The 23,771-nt window shown below is 39.5% G+C and overlaps 1 protein-coding gene and 1 pseudogene across 2 annotated transcripts in view; both read left to right on the forward strand.

Annotated features, from left to right (window-relative positions):
• The first annotated feature begins 4,315 nt into the window (after window positions 1–4,315).
• On the forward strand, window positions 4,316–5,056 carry LOC146467572 (uncharacterized). Its single transcript, XM_085125621.1, has 2 exons — window positions 4,316–4,447; window positions 4,692–5,056. The coding sequence occupies exons 1-2, from the start codon at window positions 4,375–4,377 to the stop codon at window positions 5,054–5,056; spliced, it is 438 nt and encodes a 145-aa protein (XP_084981747.1). The 5' UTR covers window positions 4,316–4,374.
• A 1,902-nt stretch (window positions 5,057–6,958) lies between these two features.
• Window positions 6,959–23,771, forward strand: part of LOC146467573 (uncharacterized) — a 30,239-nt pseudogene continuing 13,426 nt past the window's right edge. The window contains exons 1-14 of the transcript XR_014867689.1: window positions 6,959–7,054; window positions 10,761–10,868; window positions 11,580–11,705; window positions 11,946–12,042; window positions 12,734–12,952; window positions 14,071–14,450; window positions 14,746–14,913; window positions 15,254–15,364; window positions 15,908–16,024; window positions 16,643–16,737; window positions 17,096–17,323; window positions 17,782–17,924; window positions 20,756–20,866; window positions 22,313–22,423. The product of XR_014867689.1 is annotated as an uncharacterized LOC146467573 (transcript). The remainder of the gene's footprint in view (window positions 7,055–10,760; window positions 10,869–11,579; window positions 11,706–11,945; window positions 12,043–12,733; window positions 12,953–14,070; window positions 14,451–14,745; window positions 14,914–15,253; window positions 15,365–15,907; window positions 16,025–16,642; window positions 16,738–17,095; window positions 17,324–17,781; window positions 17,925–20,755; window positions 20,867–22,312; window positions 22,424–23,771) is intronic.

Here is a 23,771-nt window from a genome sequence, read left to right on the forward strand (position 1 = left end):
TCTGCCAGTCTGGTTGTTTTGGGAAGATCATTGATATATAATATGAAAAGTAAAGGGCCTAATATGGAACCCTGTGGAACACCGCATCTAATTATCTGTTCGGAGGAACGGGTATCGTTGATCTGGACGAATTGGGTACGGTTGGAGAAATAACTTTTAATCCATTGCAATGCTAGTCCACAGACACCATAATGTTCAAGTTTCTCAAATAAGATTTGGTGGTCTAGCGTGTCAAACGCTTTAGAAAGGTCAAGAAAAACACCTGCCGTGATTTCATTTTGGTCAATGGACGTTGCAATTTTATTAACAAGGTAAGTTAGCGACAGCGCAGTGGAATGGTTTTTACGAAAACCAAACTGGAGTTGGTAAAAGATATCATGGCTATTTGCGAATTCTACTAGTCGATTGTGCATGACCTTTTCGAAGAATTTCGAAAAATTAGGAAGTAGTGAGATTGGTCTGTAATTAGTGAATAAATCCGGTTCATCACCTTTAAATACAGGAATCACTTTGGCAAGTTTTAGCTTGTCTGGGAATATTCCTTTGGAAAAGGATAAATTAATAATATTCTTAAGAGGTTCCGATACTACTTCAAAAGTGTTTTTGATAACATACATAGAAATATCGTCATATCCTGGGGCTTTCCCAGACTTCATGGACATACAGATTCCATTCAGCTCTTCAACAGTCGTCGGCTTCAAAATCAGAGACTCATTGATCTGATCATTCAAAAAAGAGTGGAAAGAAGAGTTCACCGGAGGTATTTTCGCTGCTAAATTAGGTCCTACGTTAGCAAAATAATTACAGAATCCATTTGCTATTTCTACAGGGTCGGTAAGAATGCTACCATCAGATCTAAATGACGAAGGAAAAGGAGGTCTACATTTACGCTTGTTGATAACTTCATTGATTAATTTCCAGGTCTCCTTTAGGTCATTTTTAGCCGAAGCAAACCTTTGGTCATAATAATGGCGTTTGGCAATTCTAATGAGATGGGTTAATTTGTTTCTGTAAGACTTATATTGTAACTCCCTCGTTGGATTAGGTGATCTCAGTAATTGTCTATACAGCTTGTTTTTCTTTCGAACAGAAGCTAATAAAGATTTGGTTATCCATGGGGAATAAGGCCTTTTACAATTCTTAACTTTATGAGGCTTCAATGGGAAACATAAATTATAAAGCCGCGAATATTCGGACAAGAATTTATTGTAAGAATCATTGGGGTCTTTATCATGTAGAAGTTCAGTCCAATCGACTTGAGAGAGGCGAGTTTTGAAATTATTTAAATTTGCCGTAGAGAAGTTTCTCACAGGTCGGTTGCCAATTCTTTTATGAACATGAACAAAAGAGTCATCAGAGACATACGCAAATACTGGTAAATGATCAGATATGTCACTTATATAACTCATGCCCATGTCAATCCTCCGGCCAAACCTGTATTAAGTGGACACCCTCAGGACCCTTGCTTATTACAGGGTGTCCGCAGAAAACTGGCTCCCTTAGAATTCGTCTTAAAAGGGTCATATTAACATTCCTCAGCATTAAAAGGCCTTGAAAGGATTAAATACCATTCCCGTGAACGGAAAGGTGTTTGGCAGACCGAAAACCAGATCGAGTTTATTCACCAGCAGAAAAGCCTACAGATCTTATGGAAGTACAGTCAACTCCCTTTATTGCGGACACCCTCAGGACCACGAGTTAATTAGTGTCCTTAATAGCGAGAGTCTGTAATAGCGGGAATTTATTTCAGTCAAACGTCTGTAATTTATTTTCGCCGGGGATTTAGCTGCTGTCCATATTATCGGGGTGTCCGTAATAGCGAGGTGTCAGCAAGGCGAGAGTTGACTGTAGTTGGGCGCGTTCCAAAGCTCATTAAAGCGTCCAACAAACCCAGGAAAAGTGAAAATTACTGAAAAGAGGGAGAGCAAAGCGGTTTGGAGCTACCAACTCCATCGGACCCCACGCTACGAAAGGGTTCTTTCCCTTTCTAGCGTAGTGTCCGGTGGAGAAACCACTGCTCGTAGGGTAGAAGTTACCCTGCGAGTACATTTTTCAAGGGGACACTTTTTCATGTAACTGGTTGAAACAGAAATTGATTAGGGATTTGTATTATGTACTCGTTTTACAGACATGTCCCTAGGTCTCGGGGGTAGGGGGGTGGGAGGGGGTACCCTCTAGAGCCCCTGTCCCATCATAGTCTATTTTGTGGCCAGTTATATAGACCCCATCTTAATCACTTTTGGGAAAATGTAATTTTCGCCATCCCAACCAAGTCACTTTCTATTTATTCATCTTCTTTATCAATCCCTTAAATAGATCATCCTGAATGAATTGACACATTTTTTTTAATTGAATGAAGAACACTTTATTTTTCACCTACAAAACAAGCATTCTGGTACGTTTGCTAACCGTATATACAGGCTGGCCCGGTAGGCGGGACGAATTTGGTATTTTGTTCATATGGGAAATTTAATCCCGGTTACCGAGATGAAAAATGTCCAGAAGGCCCCCAAAACTGACTCGTGGAACCGCGTTCCGACTTGTCAGCGACATTACAAGCCATGTACAGTTGAAAATGTTTCGTTACGGACAGTCGCCGGTATCCGGGCTGCGGAGTGTTCAGATGGGAAAATTTTTTTAGCTCGGGTACCGAGATCTCGGTTTTTGCGCCGGCCAGCCCGCCTTCTGATATGAACACATTGAAATTTTTGAAAAGAAAAGAGTCGCGAGGCGCGATGTCGGAAACTGAGCCAGCCCGGTCGGGCTCATATTAAGAGTAAAAGCCAGCAATTAACTGTGTTTGCAAGAGCTACCGAAACAAAATAAAAGTACCGGATCCTGTAGTGAAGGATCTAATCAGGAAAAAATTGTAAAACAAATAATATAAAAAATGAGCAAGGCTGATTTCACGGTAGCGTTATTTTGCTCATGCCTATTTACCAGTTGTATTAACAAAAGAAAGGACCATAAAAGACAAGTTTAAGGTGTCCGCGTCCGCTTAATAGAGGGGTGTACAGGCCCGCAAATAATCCCCGGACCGGAAATGATCCTCAAATTGAACCGCAAATGATCCCCGGACGGGAAATGATCCCCAGATTGGACCGCAAATGATCCCCGATCGCCTCACCATAAATATAGAATGGAATGGACTCAAATTTGGACAGTGGATTTCAACTTTATAGAAATCATTTCTTTTCAATAACACCAGTCGTTACAGTCAACTCCCTTTATCGCGGACACCCTCAGGACCACGAGTTAGTGTCCTTAATAGCGAGAGTCTGTAATAGCGGGAATTTATTTCAGTCAAACGTCTGTAACTTATTTTCGCCGGGGATTTAGTTGCTGTCCGTATTATCGGGGTGTCCGTAATAGCGAGGTGTCCGCAAGGCAAGAGTTGACTGTATATTTAAACTATCTGCATGCAAATTTCACATCTTTAAAAATTATAATATAGCAGTACAGTACAACAGAACAGTTTACCTATAAACTGGAACATACATGTATATGATCGGGGATCATTTGCGGTCCAATCTGGGGATCATTTCCCGTCCAGGGATCATTTGCGGTTCAATTTGGAGATCACTTCCGGTCCGGGGATCATTTGCGGGCCTGTACCGGGGGTCCGTTGAATACAGGTATTTTCTACAGTAAACGTGGGTAAAAAAAGAATGGACTTGTGCTGCTGTCCGCTTAGCAGAGGGTATCCGCTTATTATGGGGTCCGCTTAATACAAGGTTGACTGTGCTATGTTTATACTAGCTTAAAAAACATTTCAAATTGAAATAAAACCAAAAACGTTTGATTGATTTTGGCTTATCTGCGCACTGTTAATAGCTGGCAAAAATCCATCGTAGAAAATCCGATTTAAGACTGCTTAGCTTAGGGCCACCTTAAGGCATTTCACCGTAGATTAAATATAAACAGTTAAATGTCAATGTCATGCGGTTGTTCCTTTGCTATTTTTAACATAAACGTGAAGTTATTTCCCAGAGGTTATTCAATTCCTTGACCCAATTCTACCTGCTTTTCTTTCTATAAATTTGATACTTCATTTGACTGGGTGATTGATCAGCTCAGTGACTGATTGATCATAGTCTATATTCTCCGGACCTCTGCGAAACTGATCACCCTAAGACACTGTGTATATTCTTACCTTTGTCGGTTCGTTTCCTAGTTACTTCCGCCTTGTTAAATTCCTAAGTTCTCCCAAACTTTTACCCGGGAAGAAGGAATAAGAATATTAATTTTCGTCAGTTGAAGACATGGACCCTTTATGTACAAATTCGATGAGAGATTTAATCAGTGGCGTGTTCGACACCCAGAACGCATAGGTCGGAGTCCTTGTTTCTGCAGTTTTGCTTCTCCTCTGCAAGAATGGGGGTGTTCCCAGCTGTACAGCTGTTAGCTACGCTCTTAACATCGTGCGCTTTTCCCTATTTGGCCGAACGTGAGACCAGTGCAATTATTCTCTTGCCACTAATTGCAATTCGTTTTAGCCTTGAAGGTCCGGTTCTTGAACTGAACAACTTGAAATGTTAGAACCATGCGTTTGGCTCCGATACTCAAACGATCACGCCAGTTTGGATCTGTCACAGGAGAATTTAAAGTCATTCGTTGCTCCTGAAGGTTCATTTCTTTTCTCTTTTGAATCTTTGTTTTAAACTACATTTTCTCATATAATTTTCCGTTAGGACAAATTGTGTTCCAGCAAGGAAAGGTCAACTTCACTGTGTCATATCCTGACTTGGTCCATTGCAAAACCGTGCAATACCCTCAGGTATTTTCCAGCTCTGGCAATATTCGTGTTCTTGCATCTATCAGCCATGAAAATGAACCGCCCAGTGTTCATGATTTAGCAGTAGTGTGGACCGCCGAAGTGACGCAGAATAATTTCCGCGTCTGTGTGTTGGAATCAGGAATTGGTTCAAATGGATCTGTTGTTGTGAACTGGGTTGCGTTTCGCGGCACGCCTTCGGGAGCACTTGGCGGCACCGCCTCCTTCAATGCATTCACCAGCGGAACACAATGTGAAAGGGTTGATTATGCACAGGTATGACTCCCATTTGATAAGTTAATGAAGAAAAACTTCATTAAACACAAAGGAAGTAGCATATCAATTGGAGAGCTTTTCTTTTTAGAATTTGGCATTAACAATGACCAGCATACCTCACTACCTGTTCCATCCCTGTTCCATAAGTACTTGTAAATTAAATCGCTCAAAAATAAGAAGGTGGTTGCTTTGCCATTTAATTAAAACGTCTCGACTCGTTAGTCGAAAAAACAGACAGAAAACAATTCCAGCTCACATTTAAGTCGTATTTGGCAAATACCCAAGAGCAGTGTTATTCGTGTCTCACGCCAGTTTGGATCTTAAATTCCATTTCGTATGAATCAACTATAAACAGATTCACTGACCTTCAAGATGACAACTGCCTACTCCGAGCCAAACCCCTAAACACCAAGTGACCAGTAGTATTACTACTCCCCTCTGGAGAAAATGTCAATCCATCGCATGGTATCCCCGAGCGGAGTAGGCAGATACATTAATGATGGCGAGTAGCTAATGCCCTGCATAGACTTTGAGATTAGCATGGCTTGTAACTCTTTTGGTTGTTCTTTTCCTCCAGGGAACCTTTTTTTTTTGGCGTCTCCACAAAATGATACAAACTGAAGATGATTGATTTACCATCTTTCAACTAAGCACTTAAGTCTATTCGGATCAAAAAATACCTTAAGATGCAGAAACCAGGGTAAATGGAAATTCTTCTTTGACTTTGAGTTTAATAAAACAGTTTGGTGGCCCTATTGTTTTTAGAGCAAACCTTAAGAAAGATGATTTGTTTAAATCAGTTTAAAGGTGTCCGACGCTTTTACGAAATTCCGCAAGACTGAGCAGGAGAATTGTTTTATTATTCAACACATTGCTAACAAAGCGCAGGTTTATAGAAAAAAGCTGGAGGCGATCTTTATTTGTTAAAAAAAGAGAGTTTTAACACTGATTTGACCGGGCAAGGACGCGCATGAATGAAAGTGGTTTGACAGATTTATTCATCTCAAAACATTTTAACGCATTTATTCAACATAAAAAATGCTTAGAAATGTTTTACTCGTGATAACTGGAACAAAACGGAAGTGTAAAACAAAAACGTTTCTACTCTAAATAGTTTACACGTCCTATTAAAGGGTTAAATGAGGGTTTCTAAACTTTCTTTGTAACTCAGTAGGAAAAAACAAGGGGTGATAGGCCTGCGCGACTTTTAACAATGGAAACATTTTTTATGTGTAACTTTTTTATATTTTTGCTCCGACAAGCATATCATTTGGAGATTTTCCTTTTTTGAAGGAAATAAGTGGTTGCTCTTTGAAGATTTCTCTAAAAAATGTTTGAGGTTGGGCACTGATGGTTGGTATTGTGTTACAAAAGGCAATATTTGTCTGGGGGTGTTGTCTCAGTTTGCTTCAATGCTGATGACCTTTCAGTAAATTTGACATCTGATAAACTTTTTTCAATCAGATTATTTGGGTAGCCTCCAGCAAGGGTCGTGATTTAATTTTTTAATTATTTTCCTCAAATGTTGTTTTTGAAGAGTTTGTTCGTAGGCGTCTTAGGGCTTCGCCATTAACAAATCCTTTCTTGTCTCCTGGTGGATGGCTGGAGGAAAAATGCGTGTATTGAAAGGTTTCAGTCGGCTTGAAATGTGTTTAAATATCCAGAATGGAATGACGATGGAATCGATTGCCTTTGTATGCAACTGTATCCAGAAATGTAGTCTCAGCATTTGAGATTTCAGCCGTAAATTTGATAGTTGGATGATATGAGTTTGCTTGTTCAAAGAACCGTTCTATATCGTGTTTATCAGTGTCCCACAGAAACAAGATATCGTCAATGTAACGTTTTCAAACTGTAGGTTTTACGACGCTTTGGTTAACAATATTTGTTTCAATGCCGGCTATAAAAATGTTTGCCCATGGCTGTACCATGGATGTGGAGGTAATTCCTTCTATTGAGTTGAAAAGAATATTCTCTGAGAATGACTGTTGGAATTTCTATCAGGTACATGTATGGGGTGCGAATGGGAGGGTTGTTGCTGTGAAAATTATCGTATGCTTTGAAATGAATAAATCTGTCAAAGTTAATGCATTTCCACACACTTAGCATTTTCAATACTTCTCATCTACTACACTCCGTACTCCGCATTCCTTATTTTCCGTCCAACCAGCTTCCTTCAGAAGTTTTAATGAAATCGAGAGCGTGGATCGCACTTGCATCAAAATTGCGTACTCGTCTAGTACGCCAACAGCTCTGGCAAACATTTCCACAAAGTTATAGCCTGAAAACAAACATTATTTTGAAGTTGCGAAAGATTTGTTGTGTCAGCTGGGCCGAACGGAACAGAAAAAGTTTTGCAACGATTTCTCGGGTGAGTGTTTCTTTGTTTTCTGCGCAAGCATTTCACCATCTTTCCTCGGTGTTTTGCCGACAATTGAAACGCTTCCAGTGCCTTGTTGCTCTCAAGAACTCTGGATCTGTTATGATACTAAACGGTTTTATACAGCCAGCTCTAATTCTTCTAAGAGTAATTGCTTTGTACTCTATATTTTTGTCTACCAGAGAGATAAAATTTCTCGAGGCACTTTGCGAACTCGGTTTTCTCAGGTGGTTTTCTCCATTCCTTCGAGACGAGTCAAGAACTCTGTTTGATTGTTTCGAGATGAGGAATCAATCTAAGAAAATACTGTTTGTAATTTCTGAGCCTTTACTAGAATACGGGATAATACAAAAGTCTAGCGAAAAAAACAAACAAAAACAAAGATGCCCCCTAATGGCATTTACACGGAATGCTTAATGTAGCCTCATTAATTCCCCATTGTATGCTTCGCAGATTTTTAAAAACTATCCTCCCTTCGCAATTGAAATAATTGAATGATTTTATTCAGAGAGACTGCGTGATATTTTATCGTTGTGTTACTGGAAATCATACCGGAAATTACTATGCCATAACGTTATAACCCCCACTTGAACTGGTCTGGTTTCCTTCGCCTTGAATTATTCGATCTGTTTGTGAAAGTGTAGTTTCTTCGCTGTGAACTCTCCCAATTTCCACCGTTTAAACTGTCGAGTACTACTTAGAAGTTATTTTTTTCGATTTACTGCTTGAAAAACGTTTCTTTTCTTTCTCAAAACGGCAGATCAGAGTCTTAAATTCATACATGTGGCCGCCATTGACGCTGCATTGAACGAAAACAACCTTCTAAATGATGATTTGCTTTCATGTCACACAGGTAGAGATGACTGGGTCCCCTCCCTCGTGATATACGCGCCGATAATGGATTTTGATTGGGCCGGTTTTGTTTAAGACAATCAGAACAACAGATCCCTTTTGGGAGAGGGCAGAATTTAATGAAGGTTCAATGAATAAATCAAATAATCAGATTTGACGTCACACAGGAAGGAATGAGTGAGGCCCCTCTCTCGAAATATGTGCCTAAATAATAGATTTTAATTGGGCCGCTTCTGTTGAAGACAATTAGAACAATACATCCTTACTAGGAGAGGGGAGAGTTTAATGCATAAATTAATGTGCAAATTTGTGGCTACAATGAAGAAAAAAAAAACAAGATGCCTATACTGGCATTTACGCGTGATGCTGTGGCTGATTCATGCCCTGAGGGCATCCCGTGTAAAAAGGTAAGCAGTAAAAGTTTTTGCACTAACCATTACAAATCTTTACAGCAAACTTGGTTGTCTTGGTTGCGTTTTATGAAACATGTACTTGCGAGGTCGTTACTTTTTGAAAGCGCTCTGCCATACATTTTTCTTCCCGACACACGAAATTACGTATATCGCAGCAGAAAAGGTCTACGACCAAAATATTGAAAACTATGAACCGGAGGCAGTCAACAAAATTCTCGGGGATTTCCACGCAACAGTGCGTAAAGAAGACGGGAAAGACTATACGAGCATGGCAGTCTTCGCACTGCAATTGAACGTTACCTAAGAAGGCAAGGTTACAAATACTCCACAATTAGAAACCGAGAGTAAAAAGGTTCGAAGCAAGTTCTTGAAGGTAAAGCTCGACTACTGCGACAACAAGGTTAGCTTAAAGTCAAGCGGCTGAACAAGTCTCAGAAGTCTGACAAACACTGAATTAAATGAGCTGTTGTAAAGCAAAACGCTTTGAAGCACAAGTTCTGGTACAAACGGTTTGGTAGTTCCTGACTCAATATTTTGGCGTAGAGCATCATGTTGAAGATTTTCATGTCGGCTTGGACGAAAACAAATATGAATTCATTGAGAACCAGGTTAAAACACGCCAGTCTGGACTGTCTGCAAAGCCCCGGCTCCTAAGATCCAATCAGTTCGAAAACATGCCGAGGACGGTGATCAGACTTCAGACTTCTTTTAACATTGACCTAAAATTATGCTTTGTGATTTGAAAACTTGCTCTTTTTAGAGTGATGGTATTTTTAACATGTTTTCCGTACGTATGATGTATGTCAATCGAGCTTGTCATTTTTGAAACCAATCAAAGACATGTAGGCGGAGCATTAGCTGACGGACAAGAAATAAACAAAAACTCATTTGAAATTTTTGAATGTATATTATTAACAAGTAATCACATGATTTCTCTCGTGCAATTTGGAATAAATAAGCACTTGTAAAATTTTAAAAGGCCACAAATTGCACTCGCCCTGCGGGATCGTGGAATTTTGTTAGCCTTTTAAAATTTTACTCGTGCTTATTTATTCCAAATTGCACTCGGAATCATGTGATTACCTATACAAATTGTTACCCAGACGGACTGACAACAAATGATTTCTTGAAGAAAATAGGCATCAGAAAAGATAATATGTGCACCTTTTATTGAGGTGGAAAGTATAGTCCATCTTTTTTGTTTTTGCGAGGCGACGCCCTGCAGATCTGGCGGTGTTTCAAGCATGGCTTATCACCGAAAAAGCATGACAGATTTAAAGGCTATCAACCTTACTCCAGTCATAATATTGGGCTTAAATCCTCATTCTTTTAGAAAATAAATAGGTGCACCTCTTTCCCTTAATTGCAAGCTATTTTATTTGATTTAGCAAAATGCAGGATAAGGACCCTGATATACAAAAGCTTTTTTTTGACTTTCCTAACCTCCTTCCTGTGATGGGAGGTATCAAATTGTCTCGTATAAATTGCCTCTCGATTCACGAAGTTAAAATATACTCTCAGCCATGCTTCCTCAAGCCATGTAATTTTTTCCTCCTAAAATTTAATTTAATTTTCCGCAAAAAAGGTTCTGTGTTGTATTTATTTGACGTGCTTGCTTTAACTGTGGTGTGACAGTAATAGCGTCTCAACTGTACTGCAATGCAAGTATAAAATAATTAATTTAAAAAGGATCGGGAATATTGTCAGTATTGTAAGTAATGTAGGTATTGTAAGTATTGTTTAGTGTCAGCATTGTTAGTATTGTACGTGTAGTAAGTATTGTCAGTAGTGCAAGTATTGTTAGTATTGTAAGTAGCTATTTAGTATTGGTAAAATAAAGAAAATAAATTAAAATAATAAAAAAAGATAATTAGTATTGTGGAGTTCAAGATATAGTGTCGAAGTCGATTTTCTACAGCTTAAAGAACTCTTCCCCCAGCCTCTGTCCTTAGTTTTTCTTTAACACTTAAAGTATAAGGTCAAAAGGAAAGAATTTGACAAATTGGACAAAAAGAAGTTATTAGTAACATGTAACTAAGCAATTTTTTTAGACTTTTTCTTTCAGGATTGGTTGGCATTTTCACAGGGAATTGCTCAGTTGACTCTCCAAGGAAAACTCCAGTTTGAAAATGGTGGGGCTCCCCTGAAACAGGACAACTTCGCCTTCTGCAAGGTAATGATTTTTCTTTTTAGTTTCTGTTTGCTATTACAAACCTTAAACAGTAAAAAAAAAAAAAAAACAAAAAAAAAAAACGATAACAAACAAACAAACAAACAAAAAAACATAACCCCATCGAGGTAAGGTGTTGATTCCTCCCCAACTAGGTCACTAATATTTAGAGATATCAAAAAAACGTTCTGAGGACACGATGGGACACTATTTCGTTATGATCTCACTTCTGAAATTACAATACAATACAATACAATACAATTCAATACAATACAACATTTATTTTGCCATATACTCAACATTTACAGATGGAAAGAAAAATAAAGAAAATTGATGAAAAAAAATAAATGGCCAGAAAACCTGAAAGAAACCACGAGGCTTATAACAAGTCCGGATTCCTCACTTAAAATAACTAATCTTATATTAGAATTACAATATGGACTTATGGTAATTAACTTTGACCGCGCACACGTACACACACACACACACGCACACTTATATTAAGTAAGTTAGTTTAGAAATTAAAATAGATGAAAAATATCTGGCACTAAAACTGTAAAAATACCGCGAATGTTCTAAAAACCCTAAAGTATAACCTGTAAATGTAAAGCAAATTTTAGGATTTCCTTTAACTTACGTCATCAACTTCGCTGTCACGCTTACATCTCTCAGGACACTTATGGACCTTTAGCCTTTGCATTTTCTTTGTCACAGGTGTTTAATTTTACGGAAAAGTTTTATGCACCTCCTGTTGTCATGGTAACAGTCAATCATCTATACGATAGCAAGAACGTGTACTCAGTTAAGCCGGAAAACAACGTCCTTAACACCTGGAACGAGGTAAGTTACCATTTTTACTAACAAGTAGATTTGAATAGGAAAAGCACCTTCGGTATAAACTACCGTCGCATAAATACACAACTTTCAAACTACATGTTAAATCCGGCTGCTATTCCGCTCAAGACGTACCAAGTTTCATGCAATACAATTATCTTCAACCTTGAAACCTTGAAGAAAGTTATCATTCAGAGCATTGATCGCCATTTTACTTATTTGAGTTCATTTCTGCTCTTATCACAGGAAACAACAATTTCTTATGTTCGCGTGTGCATAAAAGACTTGGCAGGAATACAGAGCCAACATGATCCGGTCACAGTTGATTACGCAGTTATTGGAGGTAAACAAGTTGTTACGTTACTGTAACAACTAAATTACCAAATGGGTACACCTTTGAAAAAATGCACATGCTTGTATTACTTGGTGTATTAAACAAAAGGGACACTCAACGATTCTTTTAAGTGAAGTAGGTCTTCAAAAGGCCTTTGTTGATGGAAATTATGAGTTTTTTCTGCTATGAAAGTTTTCGAACAGACAAATACGTCGTTTAGCGTGTAATAAAAGGTCAGCTAGGATTTTTGGAAAGCCAAAAACAGCTCGCAAACTCCGGGAATGGGCTTCTGTTCTCTGAAAGTTTGAGCTACTTAAAAGGTCAGCTCTGAGGTGAATGAATGGAAGTGTGTTTAGTTACACAAATATCAGTTTGTAAGGTAAGAAAACGCAACCTTTGAAGGGTTTATTTACATTTTCTCGTCTGGTGCCCTTGAAACATTTAAGGCGGGAAAAATTTGCAAGTTCTGTTTTGACGTACATGCAAAACACGAACCAGCTACAGTTGAAAAGCTTGGACAATTACTTACTGTGATGAAATGTGACATTTTAATGGTCCAATTATCCATGTTTGCTCACAAGACGCCCAGTGATGTAATCTAAACCCTCGTAAAGTGACAATGATTTTATGATGCGGGCTATTATCGGTTCTATCACTTTCTTTTTCCTTATTGCTTTTCCTCTTAATTTATGTTATACAGATGTTGATCCTTGCATTAATGTTTCCTGTAAGTACTTTGCCGTTTGTAAGGCATTTGGTCCCAGGGACGCGCGATGCATATGCGTGGATAATTGTCCGTCGTATGAAGAGCCTGTGTGTTCCTCTAATGGTATCACATATGACAATGTGTGTGTGTTCCAGCGAGAAATGTGCCATCTGAGAGCAAATTTTACTGTCTATCATCCGGGTGACTGTACAGGTAACATCGCTGAATTCACTCTCTTTTCATAGAGGTATTGTAACCCTTTAGTTACCAGGGTAGGGAATTTATTTCCCTTAAAAATGGAAATGCTTACAAAGACACTTGTCGAGCTCATCCTTTTCGACAGAATCTTACAAACCCAATATTTTGAGATGGTGCATAAAATGTACTTTGGTATAACATATGGACATTACTGGATCTGTTAAAATTGCGACGTGACGAACAGTAAAAATATTCGGAAAACAGTAAAACCTCTTCGTGTAAACTACTGAACTACAGAAAGCTCTAAGATTAAGTGGCTATATATGGCTACTGGTTGTGCAAAGGGATAATCAATTGCAAGCAATTAAAAGTGGATAGTAACAGTTACACGGAACTAAAGAAAAAAAAAACGACTATACAAACTACAGCTTCTAACGAATGTCATCATGAGAATCGATATAAGAAGCGTGAACTTCCAAACAGTGTATTTAAGGACGGTGTCCACTAATACTGAAACATTTTTGCGCGGTTTATGACTATGCGGGAAAAGCAGATCTTTGCAAGGGCTATTGGAATCCAAAAAGAAAATTGGGGCTAACCACGCATTTTTTAGTAAAAAAATAATTAAGCCACAATTATTCTAAAAAGCCGTAAAATACAAAGCAGTGTATGGCATTATTTTTCCAAATTAAAGCTTTATTATCTCTTAAATGGTTACCACCCAATTTTCATTTTGGATACCAAGAGCACTTGCTGAGTTCTGCTTTCTCCGCATTGCTTTAAACCGCGCAAAAATACCCCTGTATTAGCAAGTACCACCCAAAGGAAACCCGAGTATCTCCAGATGCGCAGAATGTATGTGCAGTAACAAAAGTAGGCAACGTCCTTAAACGACAGCTATATCACAAAAAAATGAAGATGTGAAGTAATATGAAGATTTTTACAGAATTTGCTGTATTCACTTGAATCATTATAAACTGTTTCACACCAATGAATCTGACAGCAATCTTTAGGCGCATAAGCCTGGTGAAGCTCAAGCAAAGTATGGCAACTTGACCCTCAATACCTATGGCAACAGCATTGTAGTCCTATTATAAGAAAGAATTGAGATAATGTTGTTAAGTTATTTCCAGGATTTCCATCGCAAAAGGGCCGCCATCGCCTCCGCCACTATCCAGTTTGGGCTGAAGCAGTTTGTGAACAATTTCCATTTGCTCCTTACATCTTTTATCCTGACAAACCGGTTCACATACAGGTTTCCGTCAATCACGTGAACTTCTCAGATCCCAGATATGTCCACGAAGCTGTGGTTGCCTGGGTTGAAGAAATCATGGAGAATAATTTTACCGTTTGTGTTACACAGGCTGGGAGAAACGAGAAGAGAAATGGAGAGACGTTTGCTACAGTTGACTGGCTTGCCTACCAGGGGGCCCCTGACGGGGGAGTGTCTGGTGAAATGGACATGCCGACTTGGTGGACTGGAACGAGTTGTCGTACCGTGCCACTTCCCTCGGTAGGAGGCAAACTGCTATTGGTTTATTTTTGAAACTGAGTTTCAAAATTTTGATCTGTTCCGGTGGTTTCAACACAAACCTCAACACTAGCTTACTCAGAGTACTGAAAAAAAAAGACTGACGTAATGGGAAAAAGTACGGTGAATTAAATCATAACTTTAGCCAAAAATCAGAGATTTTCAAGATTTGAGTTCGGTTTAGGTGAAATAAATTTTCATTTACCGCCTTGATGTGCATAAAAACATTCACATTGCCGTTGAAATTGAGGCCATTTTTTGTTGTCCTTGATTACAGAGCAAGTTTAAGTCGACGCCCAGAGTTCTAGTGTCAGCGGAGCATGAAAGGCGTGGTGTGAAGCACGATGCATCTTCTGTGTGGTTAGAAGATATCACGAAAACGTCTTTCAAGATCTGCGTTCGAGAATTACAGAACTTTGATGGAGTTCACCGAAGTATTCATGTTGTGAGTGGTTTAAGTTAATACTCTCTTTATAATTTCTTCAAGTTCAAACTTCGCGTCAAAACTCAGCCGAAGCCTGTTATATGAAAAACTGCACTCAATTTATCTCTTTGTTGGATGGTACAGTTGGAGGACAGTTGTTATTTGAGTTTTACTAAAGTACGTTTTTAATGTTTTATCTTAGATCCGTACTTTCCATTATAACACAAAAAGAAATATCGTGCTGTTTGACTTATATAGTCTTGCACTGGGTATTGTTAGGACAGAGGATCACTCTTGCTCTTGGAAAATAGTTCTCAGAAAAGTGCCATTAACGTAATAACAAACGATGGCTTCTTTATAGGATTGAATAGCATTTGAAGAGCTTCATCGACCTCTGTTTAGAGAGCATGGAGCTATATACTTCTCCAATTCGAACAAGCCATCCCGAGATTTCAACTATGCGTTTTGTGAGGTAAGTAAGTCATTATTCTGCTCACAGGTTTGTTACGTTCTCCATCTACCTTTACAACCAATCACGTTTTCTTGTGCGGCTGCAGCGTCATTTTTAGGTGACACACGCGCATCTATACATTCACGCTTGCAGTCGCGGCTGCATTTGCGCATGCACACACCCATGGCCACGCATACAAACACGCACTTACGCCTGTGCGCACTAACTTTTTCGTTTACTTTTTCATTCGTTCTTCTGTTCGTTTTCTTTCAGATGTACTCTTGCCCACTCATACATTCTCAACTCTTAACAGTAATCCTAACCATTCATCTCTCATTTCCTTTTTTCTCTCTCCTTCCTTCCCTTCATTCCCTCTTCCTTCCTTTCTTCCTTTCTTCCTTTCTTTCTTTTTGTTCCATCCTCTACTTTTATAATAGCTCGATTAATTGGTTCACTTGTTTATTTCATTTTTTGTTTAAAATGTTCCAAACTTGCCAAGGCCGGTTTTGTTTTGAACTGTCATTCACAAGCAGTTGAAATCTCTCTTTTTTTTTTCTAATTTAGGATGTCGTGTTTAAGAAGCATTACAATGACTCTCCCGAAGTCTTAGTGTCAGCAAACCAGTCAACAAGCGGAGGAAATCTCAATCCTTTGTACAACTCCATTTCAGCATGGTATAAGGTAAGATATCACTTTTTTTGTCAACATGTATCTAGGAAATGAAAACTTTCTGGGAGTAATATCAAACGGCAGCATTTGAAAGTCAATCTTAGCTTCATTTGTGTTTTGTAGTTAACGTAGAAAGATGTGAAGATACAGTGTAGAGTAAGCGTTAATAGCATGTAAGGCGAGGAGATCCTTGGTTTGAGGATTGATCCTAGCTCGCTGAACGGGTGAGGGTATTATAGAGGCGAGAAAGGCCTTGCGATGAACTGACTTCCTATATAGCGACGTATAGTTATTCTTTAGTGACTTCACACCAAGAAAACTGGAGGTCAGCTTTGTGCAACTACAGGAACAGCTAGACATACTCTTTAGTTGTACAGGGAAGCATCCTTAATGCGACCACTTTCTGGACGTAAACGGATGTGAAAGTAATAACGGGGTGGTCGGAATAATGAGGTTGTTAATTTAAGGGAATGACTGGACTTTTGATTCGTTTGGGGCACAAACAAGTGGTCGATCGCAATAACGAGGTGGTCGTATTACCTAGGGGGTTCTACTGTATTTACTTTATTTCCACTGTAGTATTTGCATGTTATTAATTTCTAAAATATTGTATTCTTTGTATCTTTGCAGTACATAAACAAGACGGGCTTTAGAGCCTGTGTGAAGGAACTATTTGTACAACAACATGACCCTCTGTCAGTGTGTTACGCAGTTTTGCCAGATAGGGCCTTAACCATAGCTAATGTTATAGCGCTGAAATTCTTGAACTGACTAAAAATCGATGTCATATTTCTCACATTATGGAAATGTGATCTTTTCTTAAGGAGAAATTTTTATGTATGATTGCAGACGTGAAATTTTATTCCCACCTTGCCAAACTTTAGTCTACCAAAGCTACTGCGTACAAGGCAAGCCAAATTATGGGTCGGCTCAGAATCTTCACAAACGTGTTGTCGGGTTTGTTTGTTTGTTTTTTTTTTTTTTTCGTCAAACAGCCTTTTCAGTAGCGTTGGACTTCATTTTCAAATTAAGGGAAAATTACAGTAACGACAGCAACATTATCGTTTTATTTCCCACAGACGTCTGTAAACCCGGCTGGAGTTTCTACAATGGGTCCTGTTACTTCACCAGTGAAACATGCGAGACTTGGTCCAATGCAAGTATAATCTGCAGAGCCATGGGTGCAAATCTAGCTGCTATTGAAAGCCAGGAAGAAAACGTATATATCCAGCACAGGCACAATGGCGACAAGGCGTGGATCGGTTTAAATGAGATTGCCACAGAAGGATTGTTCAGCTGGGTGGATGGATCCCGGGGGGGGGGGGTACTCCCCTATATAAGGTATATAGGTATGTGCCGCCCCAAAGGGTATGGTTTTTAAGCCGTTTTGGTCTGAAATAGGGTATAGATTTTGACAATTACGGTCTGAAATGGGGTCGGGTTTTTGGGGCCGGGAACATTTACGAAAGCTTACAAACATATTTTTCTTCTCAGTACGTAACTGGAACGACTAACGGATAGCGAGAAAAAGAAATAGATAAACTATGTCATTCCAGCTTACTTTTACTCCTTGCGTCAACTTCCGTTCGGCACTGATGCATAATTATCAGGTCTGAAAACGGGTATAAATTTTAGAGGTCAGGTCTGAAAAAGGGTGTAGAAAATGGCATGTTTAGGTCTGAAATAGGGTCGGGATTTGAAGACCCGGGCGGCACACCCCCACCAAGAATTCCGAGAAGTACCCCCCCCCCCCCCCCGGGGGATGGATGTCCTGATAAATTTCGCTACTGGGCTCAAAACCAACCAAACGACTTTAGAGGGGAGGACTGCGTCCACACGCTCGGGGCAGGGCATGGATACATGTGGAATGACGTGGATTGCTCTGCCTGTCATCAGTACTCATGCAAGAAAGGTAAATGAGCCAACCGTGACAATTCCACCCAGGGGTCCTCTTGATATTGTGCTCGATGTGTCATCGTATGCCTGGAAATGTAAGATGAAACAGACACAGTGTATTAAAGTCGCGCAGTTTCATCTTGCGCTTTCGAGACAAACTCGTGCCTTGCGACGCGCAGTGTTTTCCGGAGAGGTATTGTATGATTCCACGATCAACTGCCGATTTTGCCATTGGTTTACCTTCGTTTTCATAACATTTCCTAGCCCAGACTGTCACAAAGGAATGGGATTTTTTGTATTTATCGATAATTGCGGCGGGCAGCAATTTAATTTATTGAATAACAGCAGACCACTTCCTCTGCTCGGGGATTTACCTTTACACATGCATATTCGACTTGGTAAGTTGTATCTACCATAAAGCCGAGGAAAATAGATCTTGGGTCATTCGTTTTTATTTTCTTCACCTGGGAATGCGATGCTCAGATGAATCGACGCCAGCCTCGAGAAAATAATGTACTTATGAAATTTCGTTGTATTAGTGTGAATTGTCCCAGCTTTGTCTGTCTTTGAATTTGGCTAACACATTTCCTCTCAGCATTTTAATAACGCAAGTATCATAGGATTGAAATGTCGAAAAGCAACGTATACGTTTATGAATTAGAACGATATTTTGGAAGGATGTACCTCTTTAGACCATTGCCGAGAGTCGAAGTCTTGTTGAATCTTTGTTATTATGGCGGGAAACTGATCGAGGTTGGGAAACTCGCGCGTATTCGACATGGATTCACGATCATATAAAAGCAAGGCAAGGCATTTGTGAGTAGTGAAATTTGTAAATAGGCTATATCAATTTTAAGATTCTGTTTTTTGAACTTATCAGTTGTATTGCATAGCTTGGCTCTTAGTCATTTATTTACTGCATTGTTTATATCTACCGCGCTACATTAATTCAGCCATCACCGCGAGATATTAATCCTGTTCTGCTTTACTTGGGTAGTCAGTTTTAATTTTAACTGTTGTTATCTGTCGAGCAGACTGCTTTTCTTGGGTAGTCAGTTCTTCCCAGAACTGTTCCTATCTGTCGAGCAAACTGCTTTACTTGGGTAGTCAGTTCTTTATTAAGCTGTTGTTATCTGTCGAGCAGAACATTAACCGGCTAACCTCGAGCAGAATTTTCTGCTTCCACTAATTAATATCGCAATAACCAATTCTGCTCTACTTGAGTAGTCAGCTTTCTTTTCAGCTAGCTGTTGTTATCTGTCGGGCAGGATATTAATCCAGCTTACTGTAATATTCTGCTTTGTAATATTTTGCTTTTGCGTTGCGCATAGCTGCTCTGTCTAGTACAAATGTAGTATAGAGTAACATTGCTTTGTAGTCCCAATTCTTTATAACTCTTTATGAGAGGAATACCAACCTCGCACTCCAGTTTATCAACTATTCCTTTTTTCTTCCATTTTAGGGCCGTCCGAATGCAACGCGCGGAGACTATCACTTGCTTTGTATCATCAATGTACAATTGTATCACTTTTCTTTCTTTCTTTTTTTTGTGTGGAAAAAAGACTCCAATTTTGTGTAATGTGATAACAACGTTCATAAAAACACAGTGTCTAGCGCGGCTTGTGCTACAATAAATATTGTTACATTTTGTGCAGGAAATAAATGTCCCAAACTCTGTGCCGCGATTCTACTGCTTTTGGCAGGAACTGTTTGCGTTCGTTCTTTGATTCGATTTTCTTTTAAAATGCTAAATCTCCCAATTGCCTATTTTGAGAGGTTCATATTATATTAAGTCTGTGTCTTGGAGTTACTATTCAGACAAAAGAACCATGTCTTACAAAAAGCATAAGAACCTTCGTTACTGGTTACCGTTCGCGTGGATAAAACGAAAGCATTCCTCGCGCGTTCGATCTGCACAAACCACGATGGCTGGGATTCTGTTTCTCTCTGCGTGACTGCTGGAACTCCGCGCGTGTGAAAAGAGACCATTCCGACCATGAATTATAACACGCAAAGGTGCCAAACGATTTCTCTTGTTGCAGTTAATGATAAGCCATTGGTGATTTCAACTCACCGTAAGCTCATTAGCATACATTTTTTTCTTCACCTAAGCTCATCAGTAAGACGCTGCAAATGTAGTAAGCTTCTCAGCAATAAGATTGCGAACACCATGAAAAGGGCATAGTAACTTTGAAGAATAGTATGGTTAATTATGCGACGGTTTTACCGGGAATAAATTTTTACCGGGGCGATTTTCTTGTTTTTCCTTAAAGGTTACAGATTCTTTTCTTTGTGTACCTTAGTGGTACTAATAATTCGATGGTGGGGTGATCGGGGAACAACTCTTCGTGAAACCTACTTTTTATCAAAAGTCGCAAAAATTAGAACCCGCAAGCACTGCATACCATACGGTATTTTTAGTCTTTCACGTCTGATTTCCGCGAGCGAGGAGTTCGTAAAAAAGACAGCGGATGAGGACATCGCTGGAGTCAAGTACAGTATATATATATTCGGGTGATATTTTGAAGTCTTCGGTTAATGAGCTAATTGGACCTTTGGGCTAAATTAATGCATGTACCCGAAAAACTCTTCATTTGTTCAATGTTACAGTTATTTCGTACGATTCAAGACTAAATCAAACTCTTATTTTTAACTCTATAGTGAGCTACATTCTCCTAAGTTTTACCTCCTCCTAAGTTTTAAGAGTCCCAGTAAAACTTGATTGAATACATTTACTTTGTAGTGTTTGAAATACAAAACATTTATTTACTAGTCAAGTACAGATAGATATAGCCCGTGGTAAAATTAAGATTATTCAGTTCAGTGATGTTATTTTTCTAAAACTAGATTATGACGAATGCATCAGCAATCCATGTTTGAATGGAGGTACTTGTGTGAACGGCGAAAGAAAATTCAGCTGCATCTGTCCTCGGACATATAAAGGAAGAACGTGTCAAGGTTAGTTCACTCACAAACGTTGAAACAAGAGTAAGGAAAAGTTGGGAACACGGTTTTGAACTGACGGCGACTGCTCCTGTCGTTGTTTTAGAGGTCGAAAACTTGAAAAGATTTCATAAAATGCTGTGAGTTATTTCCTCAGCTTGAATTAGATGGTATAGTTTTGTCATCTCTGTTCGTATGTATCAGATTTCGGCCATCGTGATTCTTAGCTCAACGTACTGGCAACATTTTCCTAATCACGCAGTACGTCATTCCAAAAAACGCCCAAGACTTAAATCAGCGGAAAATTTGAGCTAGCAAAGACAGTGAGTATTTGTCACACAGCCATTGCTAAAAACGTGTTTATGCCGACAGCGGCGCCTATATATAACCGTCGCGCACGAGAGACTGAAATGGGTATAATTGCGGTCAAGCACGAGGCCAGGATTCACTGAATCACGGATCATTTGTTGGGTTAATTTGGCCACTCACGCGGTGTTTATTTCAAACCATTTAAATGCTAAGGTATCAAATTAATCAAGTAAACATCGCTTTTTGTAAACTCATAGTATTTGTTTCAGTGAATTAAGTTGGGGCAAAAAATAGCCCAATAAGAGGTAGCAAGAGCAGAGGAGGAGTCAAGGGGATGGTGGAGAGCCGAATAAAGAAAAGTAACGTAAGCTTTGAAAGCTTAGCAGCTATCACGATCGGCGTTGGCAGAAAAAAGAGGCGAGAGATTGCTGAGCTCGCGAATTTATAGCTCGCTCTGCGTGTGGCGTCGAGCCTGCTATTGTTAATATCTTGGCTAACAACCTCTGAAGCCATTTACGCGAAAAAAAAAAACAAAAACAAAAAACAACAATAAAATAACAACAACAACAACAACAACAAAAAAATGTTTATTCACCAGACTTAAAATATAACATCACACTTCTTTTCGCATGTACCACACATCGACATTCAAATCTTAGCTGCAGTATGCAGGATGTTTGCCACATGAACCTAGTTTAATGGCCTTAGCTCCCACTAGTCTCCAGTAGCTCAGTGGTAGAGCATTCGAACTAGTAATCGGATAGTCATAGGTTCGACTCCTTATGGGAGAACTAGGATTTCTGTTTCTGAGTATGCCACTAACTGAAAAATACATCTATCAATGTGTGTTGGTAGCTTCTGTTCGTTGTTTATTGTAGAGCTAGCTCCAATTGTTAATTCAAAGAGTGGCTAACTTTATACAGCTGATAAGTCGCTATACCCAGCGGATAAAATGTATTAGCTGGAGTACATCTTATCCGCTCTTTGCGGAATGGCCGGATCCTGATGCCACATTTTCCCACTCCATCCGTTAGTTTCATTTACCCGGCCGAGGGCTTAATTTTCTGGACGCCATCTTGGTGAGGAATTTCTCTACAATTAACATTTTATAAAAATATAACTCTCATTCTGGATGTTTTTTTCTCGTTTCAGCGTTTGACGAATGCTCCAGCAATCCTTGTCTGAATGGAGGCACTTGTACTGATGGAAACAATAACTACACATGCGCATGTCCTTCACCATTTTATGAAAGGCAGTGTCTAGGTGAGGGATCAATTTCGCTTAAGGGCCCATTAAAGTATCTTTTGATGCCGTTGCTAGGGAAAAATCAATTTGCTAGAACTCTGCACGTGTATGTTTCAATTGGGCCAAATTTGGGTGATACCCATAGGGGGTAAATATGGTCCAGTTCGTGACGTCATCGGACCACGTCCAATGTAACGTGACCAGAAACAGAAAAAAAATGAGAATGGAAATTGTGCTTCTTTGACCACTCTTTTTCGCATATTTTTTTTGTTTTTCATTTTGTCGCAAAACCCATGCTTGAATTCCGAGAAAATATGATGTTCTTTCGAATTGTTTTAAAATCCAGCAACTACAATTATCTCTCGAGGAGAAAAGTTCTTTTTTCGCGGCACCGGAAGTGGTGAGCGAATTTTCAGCAGCCTGGTGCCTAAGCATTGTTGGCCAGGCTGCTCAACCGCTTATCCCTTCCCAGTTAGCACCTTGGCCGCGCGTTGTTCGGTGTGAGTACGCAATAATTTTGCCAGTCTTCGCATCGTGAACGGTAGCTGAGCTGTTATTCGAATAGTCGAATAGTGACCCCGAGTCAGATAAAATCCGTCGAACTGGATGTGCAATGACGAGTTATCTCCACGTCGAACTGCTTCAGTTCTTGCTTCTTGCACGCTCCAGTCGGCGATCCTTTTTACAAACGGTGCGATCCCTTCACTGAATATGGATCCACTGAGTGGAACTGACGTGATCCAGACCGAGAGTCCGGAGAATTTTGTGGTAATCTTTGGAATATTGCCCATTGACAAGGAATGAAAGAGCAACGAGATTACGAATTGCATATCTTGGATGAGTTGTGGCTTTAACGACAAGAATGCTACTCTTCAAGTTGACTTTTTTCGCTCATCGACTACACTCGAACTCGAACTCTTCAACTGTGTTTTGTTTTACCGAACGAAATTCGAATTCAGTTTCTTTTTCACAGTCACAGTGTTGTAGATTACTTAAATTACTGTTAACTAGGTTCTCAAGCGAGGTTGTTGTTGTAAGGAGAAGTTATCCATCACAAGTTTCGAGCTCACCATTATCAGTAAGGTTTTCTATCGAGTGGTTAGTATTTTTTTATGTAAGAATGAAGTTCTTGTGCTAGAGCTGCTTTCAAGGATAATTTACAAGCCTCCTTGCTCACCGTCTACTGCTCCATGCTGTCTTGGGAGAATGGTTGCAATTTAGTGGCCTCGATAGCTTCGTTTATTTGTGTTATATCTAAACAGTGGAGTTTCTCAGATTCGGAAGGGCAGTTCACGGACACAGGTTTACAGGGCGTCAGGGAGTTTCGGAGCGGTCAAAAAGGCCGCGGACACAGAGTTTTCTTTGA

Source organism: Pavona decussata, unplaced genomic scaffold (genome assembly GCF_977016875.1).
Source record: "Pavona decussata unplaced genomic scaffold, jaPavDecu1.1 SCAFFOLD_134, whole genome shotgun sequence".
Lineage (NCBI taxonomy): Eukaryota > Metazoa > Cnidaria > Anthozoa > Scleractinia > Agariciidae > Pavona > Pavona decussata.